The sequence below is a fragment of the Nanorana parkeri genome, unplaced genomic scaffold (assembly GCF_000935625.1).
Source record: "Nanorana parkeri isolate BGI_ZX_2015 unplaced genomic scaffold, ASM93562v1 scaffold36, whole genome shotgun sequence".
Taxonomy (NCBI): domain Eukaryota; kingdom Metazoa; phylum Chordata; class Amphibia; order Anura; family Dicroglossidae; genus Nanorana; species Nanorana parkeri.
This window is the reverse complement of record NW_017306304.1, coordinates 995,641-1,008,607: the sequence shown is the minus strand read 5'-3', so window position 1 is coordinate 1,008,607 and position 12,967 is coordinate 995,641. Positions and strand designations below refer to the sequence as shown.

Here is a 12,967-nt window from a genome sequence, read left to right as displayed (position 1 = left end):
AATTATTATTTCTTATTATTTTTGTAATTTTTATTTATTTTTTTATTATTTTTTATAAACAAAATTTCACTTAACTTTATTGCTATCACACAGGGAAAACAATCCCCTGTGTGATAGCAATTGGAGGTGACAGGTTCTCTTTATTGACCCTGTCACCTCCAAAACAGGAGTTCTAGCACAGCACTGTGACAGGCCGTCTAAAGATGGCCTGTTAGTCCTGCGCGCTCGAGCGGGAAACTGTCAAAATTTGTAAACAGGCAACCATGCCTGTTTACATATAAGCGATCCGCCGGCTATAGAGCCAGCGGATCGCTTGTCTGAGGTGCCGTTCTGTGCGCCCCCCCCCCACTGGTCCTGAGCTCCGCTGTGCCCGGTGCAAGCCCGGGACCAGCGCGGTGGGTCGGTGACAGGGGATCAGAGGGAGATCAGTACACGATCTCTCTCTGATATCCTCCCCATTGGCGGAATGCAGGGAGTGATGTATATTAAATCACTTCTGCATTCTTGTGTCACTCTCCAGCTTCAGAAGCTAATGAAGCAGATCTCTACTTCATCAGCTTTTTTGGGGGTCCCTAGGTGACATTAGGGGTCTTAAAGACCTCTGATATCTCCAAAAAGAGGACCTGTCACATCCTCTTTGCTATCACATAGGGGGGCTTCTTATCCCCCTATGTGATAACAATAACGTTAAGTGGAGAAAAAAAAAGTAAAATAAAAATGTAAGTTGCAAAAAAAATGAATGCCACACATGAAATAGAATTTAAAAAAACACAATTAAAGTCCCAACCCCCAGTTCAATAATCAAAAGAAACCCATTGCACACCTGACCGAATAATCCCCTTAAGCCCCGTTCACATTGAGCGATTTATCGCGCAGTAATTCCCGCGATATCGCTGCAAATTACCGCGCGATATCGCGCTCCAATGCATGTCAATGGGGCAAAGGGTCCTGCTGTCGCGGGTCGTGTGTCGCTACAGCAGGACCCTTTTTGGAGCGGATTTAGCCGCGATTCAAGCTTGCTCAATGCAAGCTTGAACGCGATATCGCGCGGCAAATCTCGCGATATCGCGCAATATGCAAATCGCGCGACAAACGCGCGATTTGCATATCGTGCAGTGGGAACGGGGCCTTATCGGTCAGGTGTGGTGGGTGCCAGGCGACCATCGGGTGGGTGCCGAAGTATCGGGTGGGTGCCAAGCGACATGAACAAAGAGTATTTATTTTCCTGATGAAGGGACCAAATGGATTCCGAAACATCGCCATGTTGTGACACCACAGAGGTCAATCAAATATTGGCTGAACTTGGGCTGGAGTGCGAGTGACTTCTTCATATCCGCTATACATGCGTGCAAACATGCGTCGGGTGTGCATACCTGCAAAAACGACGATTGCGCTCATTACGCCGCACATGTTACATATCACTGCGAATGCCGGAGTGAGAGCAATAATTCCTACGGCCATCAATCACTGATAACACTAAACTGATAAACGGTAAAAGCTTTTAAAGCGTTGACTATGGTAAATTTTGGGTGTGGTCGTTTGCTGCGATTTTGTGGGCGCAATTTTAAGGCTTGACATGTTTGGTGTCTATATACCTGACGTGACCCTGTCTTTTATATTTTACAAAAAAATCGGCTAATAATAAATGTATTATAACATAAATGTAAAGAAAACTTTTTTTGTCTAAATTTTCAATACATTTTTACTTAATATAGTAAAAAATAAAACCACAGTGGTGATTAAATACTACTAAAAGAAAGCTATGTCTGTCCCCAAAAAATGGTATGACATTCATTTCAGTACAGCGTTGCATGATGGAATAAATGTCAGTTAAAGTACCGCAGCGCTGAATACTGAAAAATGGCCTGGCCAGGGAGTGGGCGTAAACACCTGGTCTTTAAGTGGTTAAACACTTGATGGTGCAATGCTACCTCAGTTAAAAGGAAATAAATGTTTGGAAAACTTGCTGACTGATTAAAAGCACACTACTGTCTTTGTACCAGCCTATTGTTAACTGGATTAGCATTAGAATCACCATGGCTGAATTGGCATTGTACAACTATTGAGTTCAGATTCCAGGTTGCATATGCACAGCAATTGTACAAACAAACCTTTTTAAACTTGTTGGATTAGTAGTTAAAGATTGATAGCCGATTCTGCCTAAATTCTCTAGAAATTGAGGCTTTGTGTTGAAAAGTGTTCAGAACCTTGGAGGAGTCATCACCATGAAGACGTCAAGCTTAGTATGGTTTCTTCTAAGCCTATGCTGTGTCTGTATTGCAACGGTAAGTACAGTTTATATTACACTGATTACTATGTCATAACGCTTTAGTTACAGCGGATGATGACTAATAAATCAGTTTATTGAGAAAACAAAAAAATTCTTAATATTGTGTATACTGTATATTTTGATGGAAGCATTTTCTGTGGTCAAAGCACCACAAGCATGCTGTTATTTAAGTGTGTTGTATGTTAGAAAACTGCGAAGAGGAGGTAATCAGTGAATTTCATATTTCCTTTAAGTAAGTAATTACTTAAGTAATTTCCTTTATTCTCTAATTATTGTAATTGATTACTAAATGTGTTCACTTCAATCACCCAAACATATACAAGCAAAATTCCGCTTTTCCTCATTTCCTTTGCACATCATTGGGTATTCAAATAGGACATAGCTTCACCTTAAGGTGACACTAAATTCAGGAGTTAAATCCTAAAAATGCATTCAAGTATCTGAACTATTAAGAGAAATGTATCTTATTTGTGTATCACTCGGCTGTAGATTCTCAAATCATCTCTGAATTGGTGCCGCCACTGTCCTTCCTTCTGGAGGCTGAGTTCACACCATTTTCCGGACCTGATCTGGAACATAGTGCACTGCGTTTTTGCCACGATTTTGCGATTGGAAATCTGCTTTATTTATTTATTTTTTAGCTTAAAATGGTCTTATAGGTGTGTTCCATGCGTTTTTGATGCATTTTGATGCATTCCAGACCAGACAAAATAGGACAAGCAGTATTTTTCTGGTATAGTCTGGAACGGACTGCACTGGTGGGAACAGAAGCCAGAAATAGCATAGGGATACATTGGGATGCATTTTGGTCCGGAAACAGTCTGGTCTGGAGGTAATCTGGATGTGGTGTGAATGGGCCTGGAGGGTGGCTACTTTTGTTCCCCATGGTCCCAGTTTTGTAAAGTAGCCACCACTCCAAGCTTGCTCCCACTAACCCCTTCATGACTGAGCTAGTTTTCAGTTTCTGTTCATAAATGACTGGCACACTTTTTACATTTTTGCTGTGTGATTCTTCCACAGCAGTAATATACTTTCTTACTAAATGTACCCACACATATTATATATTGTTTTTTTAGAGGACAGATAGGGCTATATAATTATATCACATATGTGTACCTAACCCCTCACTTAGTTTGAATAAAATAAAAAAAATGAGGGGAAAAAACTAGAAGAAAACACTTTTTTCACATGTTTTGATTATTATTATTATTATTAGAATTTTTTTATATTAATTATAGTATAAAAAATATATTTATATATAATTTTTATTTTCCTAATTTTGTTTTACACTTTATTAAAAACATTTTTACACGTTGTAAAAAAAAAAACTTTCTTTTTTCTTGTCAGTTTATATCAAGCAGTCACTATGATTGGTTGATAAATTAACTTTTTTTTAATTTTTGGCCATTAGGCTGTTCCAAACTTAGGAACAGCTAATAATAACCTTAGAGACTGATCCTGTCTTTAGTCAGATTCAGATCTCACTAAAAGCTCTTTGATCGCGCCTAGACGATCAGAACTGATACATTTCACTCAAAAGATATACATTGTATCTTTTGAGTGAAATGTATCTAAACATCGGGCTATCGAGCTGTCAAAACAAATAGCAGAGAGATGAGTCACTGCTACCTCTCTGCTATTTTCAGCTGTCAAATACAGGATCGCAAATTGCAGTCCTGTATTTGCATGTAAGGGCTTCATTCTTTCATTAATGACAGGAAGAAGCATTTACAAAAAGCTTCATTATTTCATTAATGAATGCCTCAGTACTGAGGCATTCATTAATGACTGGTAACTGCTGAGAATCATCTGTTACCAGCATTACAAAGCCTGATATAACTCATCACGTACAGTGTACATGGCCAGTCACGAAGGGGTTAAGGACTACAATCTCGATACAAATTAGTAAACTAAATGCGAGATTGTAGTCCATCACAGTGAGCTTGGAGTGGTGACTACTTTACAACACACAGGGACCATGGGGAACAAAAGTAGCCACCCTCCAGAAGGAAGGACAGCGTCAGCACCAATTCAGAGATGATTTGAGGATCTACAGCCGAGTGATACACAAATAAGATACATTTGTAGTTAAGATACTGGAATGCATTTTTAGGATTTCACTTCTGACTTTAGTGTCACTTTAAACTGGCCATACAATCAGCGTTTTTTTCTCACTGAGCTGACACACTGGATTCCCCCATCAATGTTAAAATGCGTGCATGGTGGAACCTCCTTTGGTGGTTATTGAATTCTTCAAATCATGAGAATCTTTCAGGGACGCTGGAAGGAGTCCCAAATTGGGACTCCTTCCAAATCAAGACTCAACTTGATTTGTAGGTGGCTGATTAGCTTATGGTTAGGCAACTCAAATATGCACAGTTACTGAAAGGAGGTATTGGGAGCTACTCAGAGACGGAAAACAGAAGAGCACCAGACCAAAACGGATGTTAGAGTCCAACAAAATGTTTAATTGATGTGTTGGTTAAACAGCCAGTGTGTGTCAGGGCCTTATGACAATATTATAAGAATAAAGGGATTGAGTAAACAAGAATTTAGATCTTATTGTGGCTATGGTTAGTTTTCCCAAAATGTATCGTTTGCAGGCAGTGGTTGGGGACTCCAATCACTGCCTGCAATCCACACATTTGGGAAATCTACCTACCAATAGCTGCAAAAAGATGTCAATTCTGATCTTTTTTTTAGTCCTATCCTTCATTCTCATCCTCTCCAAGCCCTGAGGAAGGGGATGTGTCTGTCCCTGAAATGCATTGGATGTTTGATCAACACAATCATTAAACTTTTTATGCACTCTAATATTTGTTTTGGTCTGGTGCTCTTCTGTTTTCTGTCCCTGGCTGTGGTATTCTGCGGCTAGCATCCACTGCTGTCAGAATGCGCGAACAATGACTGTAGCTGATTGGTGTCGCTGGTAAATCGTAAATGAGAATTGAGTGCTTGATTTCCATGCCAACAGCATGGATGGGGGCACCTCCCTGCTGGCTATTGTGTTCTGACATCTGGAACCCACAGCTGTCAAAACACCCAAACAGTGACTGTATCTACAGAATATATATTTTTATATATATAATATCTGGTAGATGTTAGAAAGTTAAACTGCTGTTTTCATTTTAACAATTCCAGTGAAACGCTGTTGAGAAATACATTCTGGGATTGTGAAATAAATCAAGATAGGAGCTTTAAGTGATTGATAGGCAGAGAGAGGTTGTTTACAGAAGAAACTAGCACAGGCATTTCATTGCGTAACACCCTTCTTTGTTTACTGGAATTCAGCATTTTCATTTTCCCTTCGATAATGATCTCTTTGTGCTATGTGTTAAAAGGTAAAACAATGAAAATTTAGCATTGAATGAAGTTTGGAAATTTACACTGCTTAATGTGGAAGCTTACCTTAGAATTGCTCAATGAACAATAAACAGCTATGGACCTTGGTAAATGCTTGGCACTAATCTCCTCTGTTAAAAAAAATGCATAACACCATGTTTGACTTCTGTACACACTCGAGTTCTGAATTCCAATCCATCCTAATATCACTATAAAGGTGTCACATTTTTAAAACTAGATCCCCCATTTTTAAGTGCATTTTATGTTTTTTAAATGTAACCTCCTCATACAGCTTTGTAATGACTGTGGATGATCCCTTTCACTGCCATCCATCACAAGCTGACATTCACTTTAGTGGAGTTTGGCCTTTAATTTAGAACAGGGTTAGCCAAATTTCAGCCCTTCAGCTGTGATAAAGCTACAAATCCCATTGTGTATCTGCCTCTGAAAGTCATGATTGTGGCTGACAGAGTGTTGCAATGCCTTTAAGAGGCTTGTAGTTCCACAGCAGTTGGTGGGCCATAGTTTGGCTACTCCTGATTCAGAACATGTTTATGTTAGTTACAGCAGCAGTAGAGATACCAATGCTGCTGAATGATTGCTAGAACTTCTTTGCAAAGCCTGATGCTTTTTATATAGATTCTATTTTTTTTGGGTGTTATTGTACCATTCACCGTATATAGTGCTGACTTTTTGTCCAGAGTTCTTTCACAGGTTGTATTTCTTACATGTTAGGGAAAAATACTCCTGGTGTCACTAGGGATACTCTCAGGTCTGGAAAACAATGCTATTGGTCTAAAAGGGGAACATACCTAAGGGTTCTACTAAATGTTAGGTTGTATAAAGTATTAAGCCCCATCCCTAATATCAACTGTCTCTAGTATACTGTTCCAAATAGATGTATAGCATTAAAACATGATCACCTGAAACTTGAATAGTACTGTAGTTACAGAATTATACAAAAAATATACATTTCTAACTTTGAGCTAGATTTAGCAGGCTTTTTAAACCCCTGGTCACAAGATGCTGCAAGTTGTGTCAATGAGACTGAAATGAAATAAAAAATCAGATTTATGTAGGCAATTTAAATGTAGTGTAGTGCTACTGGAGTTCTTCCTTAATGGGTACTGAGAATGGGTGGTGCTTACACCCATGAACACCCACTGGCCTGCATTTTCAGAAAATAACTGTATAGAAATTTAAAGGAATCCAGCTAGAAGAAAAAGAATGCCAAGGTGAAAACTGGAACCACTCAGCAAGTTAGCCACATTCCCATCAGTTGACAAGCAAATGTTCATGGTTGACCAGAGCTGATCTAAAAATCAATATCGGGTTGTTTTTTTTAGTTTTTGATAGATTACAGAAAGGACAGCCAACTTGTCAGCTTTTTTTTTTGCTATCTGCGTCTCCACTGGGGAAATTGAGGTTCTCAAATTGTCCTGCTGACCATTGTCCCTGGGACTGAAAGAGATGGAAAAATCTGACCTATGAGCGGTCACAAGAACAGTCATAGAGGGAAAGTCTTTTAATGAGGACACTTGTTGCAGTGGCAGCCAGGTTCACACTTGTCTGTTGCATCAATGCACAGTAGTTAATGTGTGTTGGGTCAAGGCAGCTCTGCGCTGCCAAAACCTCACCTGACCCTTTTATGGGAATGTTGCAGCAATCTGCAGTGAAGGTGCATTGCCTTAGTGCTTTGGGGTGCTATTCAAAATGACCAAAGAACATAACATGCAGTAGTCTCCATTTACACTTGCACGTCTGCATATTCATGCGTTTTTTTTCCCCACATGTTTTTGTCATGCTAGTGACAAGCAATATCTGATTAGACATCATTAAGTGTTGTCTATCTTGTATCTGCATCCTGCTAGTTCTGTGTTGTGCTGTGTAGTTGGGCTTACTGAGCAATCCTGAGGCATGTCTACTGTGAATGTTATGGCAAAAGCTGCAGCTACTACCACACTTTTGATGGGACTATCCCAACATCAAGGGCAATGTCCTCCCAGGCCCTCTTGCAGCGATCCTTGTAATTGGCATCATACGGCAATGTCTTTCCCCTCACCAACCATATTAGTTCTTCCACATCAACCATGGTATGGCCTGCTCGCACCACCTTCCTACACAGCCTGGCTAGAGAAGATGTAGCTGGGAGGAGGAGACTGGTTGTAATGCACAAAAACATGCTAAAACGCATATACATGAGTTTTACATGTGCTCCCATTGAAGTCTATGAGGCCAAAAACACACTATGGGGGTTATTCACAAAAGGGTGAAGAGTTTGGAGAAGTGAACAATCTAGGCCAAAATAGCTGAACTGGAAAGTGAGCTGAATCGGAGAATGTTTCCAAATCAGCTATGTTGTCCTAGATTGTTCACTTCTCCTGCCTTCTCCAAACTCTTCACCCTTTTGTGAATAACTCTGCATGTATCATCAAAAGAAGCACCTGTGCCTTTTTTCAAGTCACAATGCAGTGCAATGTACAAGTTTGAATGGGCCCCATAGAAAATAATGGGATTCCACATGTTGTGCATTCTTGTGTGACAGCCAAAGCATGACAAAACACACAGGTGTGAACTTACCGTGCATTACCGTAACATGACAGTGTGACCTAAGAGAGAGAAATCTCCTAATGGGACACAGATGGAGAAAAAATACTAACAGGGGTTATCCTTCCCTACTCTATCCAAAATTAAGAAAAAACGTTTTGGCTTTAGAAATACTAGGCTAAAACTGAACCAACAACATGAACACATACCATATATGTGCCCCAGCCTTCTAGAGAAATGGAGTTCAATATTTGCTTAGCTATATACACATTCAGTGGTCAAGGTTTTGTAATCCCAGATTAAATGTTTTTTTTTCCTGCACTAGGACATTTCAGCCAGGGATGGACAATGAGTAAAAAGCCAAAAAGAACACCTACACTTTTTAAAGAAGAACTCCAGGCAACATTTTTATTAACTCTTGTAGTGGGGCTATCCCTGTACTGCAAGGGGAAAGTGCTTGTTTTCTCTAGGGAGGAAAATAAAAAAAGGTTATACTCACCCGAACCTCTGAGCTGCCTGGCTCTTACACCGGCTCTTGCTGCCTTGTTGCTTCTCTGCTGCAGCGGTCTAAGGTTCCCCGAGTCATCACATCCTATACAAGTGTATGGGAGGAGGAGACAGGCAGGAGGGAGTGCTGTCACGGTGGATCGGGTGAGTATAATTTTTTCCTTCCTAGACTAAAACGAGCAGTTGACCCTTGCAGTATAGGGGTAGCCCCACTGCAAGGGTCAATACAAATTTCACCTGGAGTTCTTCTTTAAAAATGTATTGACAGCACTTCTGAGTAGTTCCAATGCAAAGAAAAAATGTACAGACTACAGTCAATGTATTTGTGTTTTTAAAAGCAACCTGTACGGAGAACATATCTATCTGCCTTTATTACTTTGAGTCACAAACTCATAGCAAGTAAGCAGCAAGTAAATCGAGGGTGAAGTCACAATTTCTTATTTGCGTACTTGTTTGGGTCTGTTGCTGTGAAACTATTGAAGCCACTGGCAACTTTCATATCCTGGAACAAAGTTAGTAATGGCAATCTACAGTATATATTTGCCTCAATGCAGTTTTTCCTTTAAACCAGATTTGTTTGTTTGATCTTTAGCCCAGAGTGTTAGGCAGTCCAAGCCCTTCTGACTTATGCCATAGTAGTAAAACAGTCCTGGTGCCAATTCAGTCTACCTATTGCTAGTATAATCTGTAATTCAAAGGGACAGAGGACAATAGAGAGTTAAGTTAGCCATACACATGTAGTTCTTTTCTCGTTCAGCTCAAAAAAGCACTTGATTCCAGCAATTACGCCAAACAGCACAAATGGAGGAATCTCCCCAGGCCGCACTAATGTGGCTGCAGGTGCCAGCTTTCAGAATACTTGAACAGTGACTGCAGCTGATTACCTTCCCTCACTGTTTGGTTGACAATTTTCAGCCTTTGACAAAAGTCAACTGAAAAATGTACTTCTTTCAAACAGAGTGATGTCAGGCTGGGCCACCTGCAGCTCGAATTCTAGCCGATTCAGCAGGGCTGAAATTCAAGCTGGCTACTAGAAGGAGGTTCCATTCAATGGCTACTAGAAAGAGGTTCCACCAAATATCATATTTTACAGCTTATAACAGTTTCAGCTCTTTTCATAATGATGATATAGTATATATTTGATTCAGACAGACATTGCTAAAAAGTATACACCGGCTCCAGTTGAGCCAAATCATATTTCCAGCCTCTTCAATAAACCTGTCAAGAGAGGCACATGGGAACTACCACTACATACCTTTTTCTGAAAATGCTAGTTGCTCAACTGACAGTGATTTCTAATAAGTAGGGTATAATTGGGTAGAAAGTTGAACGAACATTCCCAAATCAATTTCGTTCATTTGAAATTCTAACTGTGTATACCTTACTTAAGCCACTGATCTTGAACAAGGTCAGTACAGATCAAGCTAGTAAGAGAAATGTCAACATCACAGACTGGTAACTATCCTTTTCAGAAGGTACGGTCATCAACGGCAGACAGGCCTCATGTTTCTTTCATGATAGGTTTCCTTTAAGTATCTGTTACTGTAGGTTAGCATTCATCTGTTGCTTTAAAGATTTCCCTTATTTTGAGGCATATCTAATGGGACCATTTCACCCAAGACTTATACAACTTTTTAGAGAATGTGTGAAAGTTGTGTGAATCTTGGGTAAGAAAAATGTATACTGTAATTAGACTTCTAAGCTCTTTACTCATATCGTGGCCTGTTGCCAAGCATTTCTTTTCAAAGTAACTGTTGGTAAGTCTGTGAACTCAGTAAGTTTGGTGCAATTATTTTGCATCCATTTTTTGTAATTTGGCTAGCTCTGATCGCAGGGAACATGTACCACTGGAGACTCATTATATAAATAAGTGTACTGGTGCTAATCACAATGCTAAGTCTGTTTACCTATGTGCTGCATAATTAGGTCCACACTTACAGTATATCGTTTGGAATATGTACCCTCTTTGAACTTATGAAGGCAATTAGTATAGTAAATATACAACTCAACACTCCAACAATTTAAGGCATCAGTTATTTTTTTGACTATTATCACAGGGGTCAAAGGAGTTTATGTAATCCTTTCCTACATGCTTTGTTACTATTTAGTTGGTATTATTTATGAAGAATGCTTATACCTGCACAGAAGGATGCTGTAATGTCCCACCTCGGGGAAGGTGTAGCTATGGATCGCAACAGCGGAGGATGGATTAGGGTCAGTATGCAGCAAGTCTCTTTTGCCCTGAATGGAGTAAGGCGATGAGATTGCTGCTTCACATCATACCCCGTTTGCGTAAATGGTCACCGTGGGGGTATGCACTATCACCACGTGGCAGTGGCCTAGGCAACTAAGCAGCAATAAATCTTGGTATAATCAATGAGATAGTAATCTTCCAGTGGTATCAGTATAATCAATGAGATAGTAATCTTGCAATGGTATCAGTATAATCAATGAGATAGTAATCTTGCAATGGTATCAATATAATCAATGAGATAGTAATCTTGCAAAAGGTAACAGTATAATCAATGAGATAGTAATCTTGCAAAAGGTAACAGCACAATCAATGAGATTGGTTCACTTGGCTATAGTACAAGCAAAGTTCAGTGAGCAAGTACACTTAGCTATGGTATAGGCACAGTTACTGTTCCTAGGGTCCTATGCAGTGAGACCTAGGTACTTGCGGTTGTACTCCACTTGGCTCGACTGGCATCTGCAGGTCCTCTGGTTGGGGCTGCTCGTGGTTGCTCCTAGGTCCGAGTACGAGGTGGGGAGACACTGTGTTGATCAGTGTCCTGCCACAAACGTTAGTAGGACGCCGACCAATTAGTGAACCGCGGCTTTAAGCCTGCGGCTCGTGTGAAGGGAGGAGGAGCCCTGTGACGCGGCGGTCCTTCTGTTGTCTCTCCTAGACAGGGACGCTCGAGTTCCGTGGCGCGCATGCGCAGAAGAGCGTCGGACCGTGCTGCCGGCCTGGGAGACGGCACGAACATTACAGATGCAGGGATGCTTAAAAGGAATTTGTATTTTTAATTAATTATTGATTCACTAAAATATACAATGTCCAGGCTTTGATTATAGTTCTTTTTGTACTCTGTAACAAAGTGTTCTTCTAGTGGTAACGTTTTTCTTGTATCTTAATGGGAGGTTAGCTCAATTACAGTGTCTTCTGCCTTATACCAAACAGATTAGCCCAGGGGTGGGCAACTCTGCCCCTCCAGCTGTGCTTTAACTACAAATCCCAACATGGTTCTGTCTCTAGAAATCATGCCTGCAACTGTTGGTTTTGCAATGCCTTATGAGACTTGTAGTTCCAGAACAACTGGAGGGCCAGGATTGCCCACCCCTGGATTAGTAGAAGGGACACATCACTGATGAAGATGCTAGCTTTGGTGCAAAAGTAATATATCTGTATTTTAAAAAGGCCCCATGCAGAGCACAATAACCAGAATCAAGATTGCTGATTAAAAAAAAGGGTCCTTGTTGTGTAATGTCTCTTATCTTTATTTGCTGAACAAACCTGAAGCTACAATTTGCTTTGCTGGTTATATTTTCAACCATGGATTGCCTCATTATGTTGACTGGTAGAAGGGTATTTTGGACCCCTTATCAGTCCACCTTTATGAGTAGACATGTGCGATTCGTTTCGTTACGAATCGAAATTCGTACGAATCCAAATTGAGTTTCGGACACGAAATACGAAATACCGCATATTCAGAAATGGAACAAATTTTTTGACGGCGCACAAGTCTATTTATAAGCATATTAGATTTCACAATTCAGAAACCCCTTTCACTCATGTTTCAGATAATTGTGGATCCCAGCCCATCTTAGGTATTTGAAGTAAATGGGGAAAAAAAGCAAACACAACTTATATTTCGGACTTTGCATTGCTTCATACATGTGTAACATCACCATGATGTAGATTATGTTATGTGTTTTTTTTCTCAAAGTCCAAATAAGAATATCTGCATTGTCATAATGGGCTGCACCCATAAGGCTGTTCTCCGCATCCTTAAAATAGGTCAAGCCATATGCCCACCAAGCATGGATGTTGGATCCCCTTTCTGGAAGTGGGTGCAGGTGGACGCCTACTCCAAGCGCACTATGCAAGTAGGAGGTGAACTAAAGAGGGGTCCAACTGACCCTTTTTAATGTCACTGAACTGATCTGTTTGTCGCTGTTTATGATTGTGCTGCATTATTTCTTGTTGCCATGGCGCCCTGTGCGGCCGCACGGCTCGCACACCCCTAAGGCCGGCCCTGATTATTGCAAATAACATGG

General features: G+C 40.4%; 1 protein-coding gene across 1 annotated transcript in view; it reads left to right on the top strand.

Moving 5' to 3' along the window:
- The first annotated feature begins 1,982 nt into the window (after window positions 1-1,982).
- CFI (complement factor I) overlaps window positions 1,983-12,967 on the top strand; it is a 34,808-nt gene continuing 23,823 nt past the window's right edge. Inside the window, exon 1 of the mRNA XM_018569819.1 lies at window positions 1,983-2,285. Within this exon, the coding sequence (XP_018425321.1) occupies window positions 2,226-2,285 (60 nt within the window). The 5' untranslated portion in view covers window positions 1,983-2,225. The remainder of the gene's footprint in view (window positions 2,286-12,967) is intronic.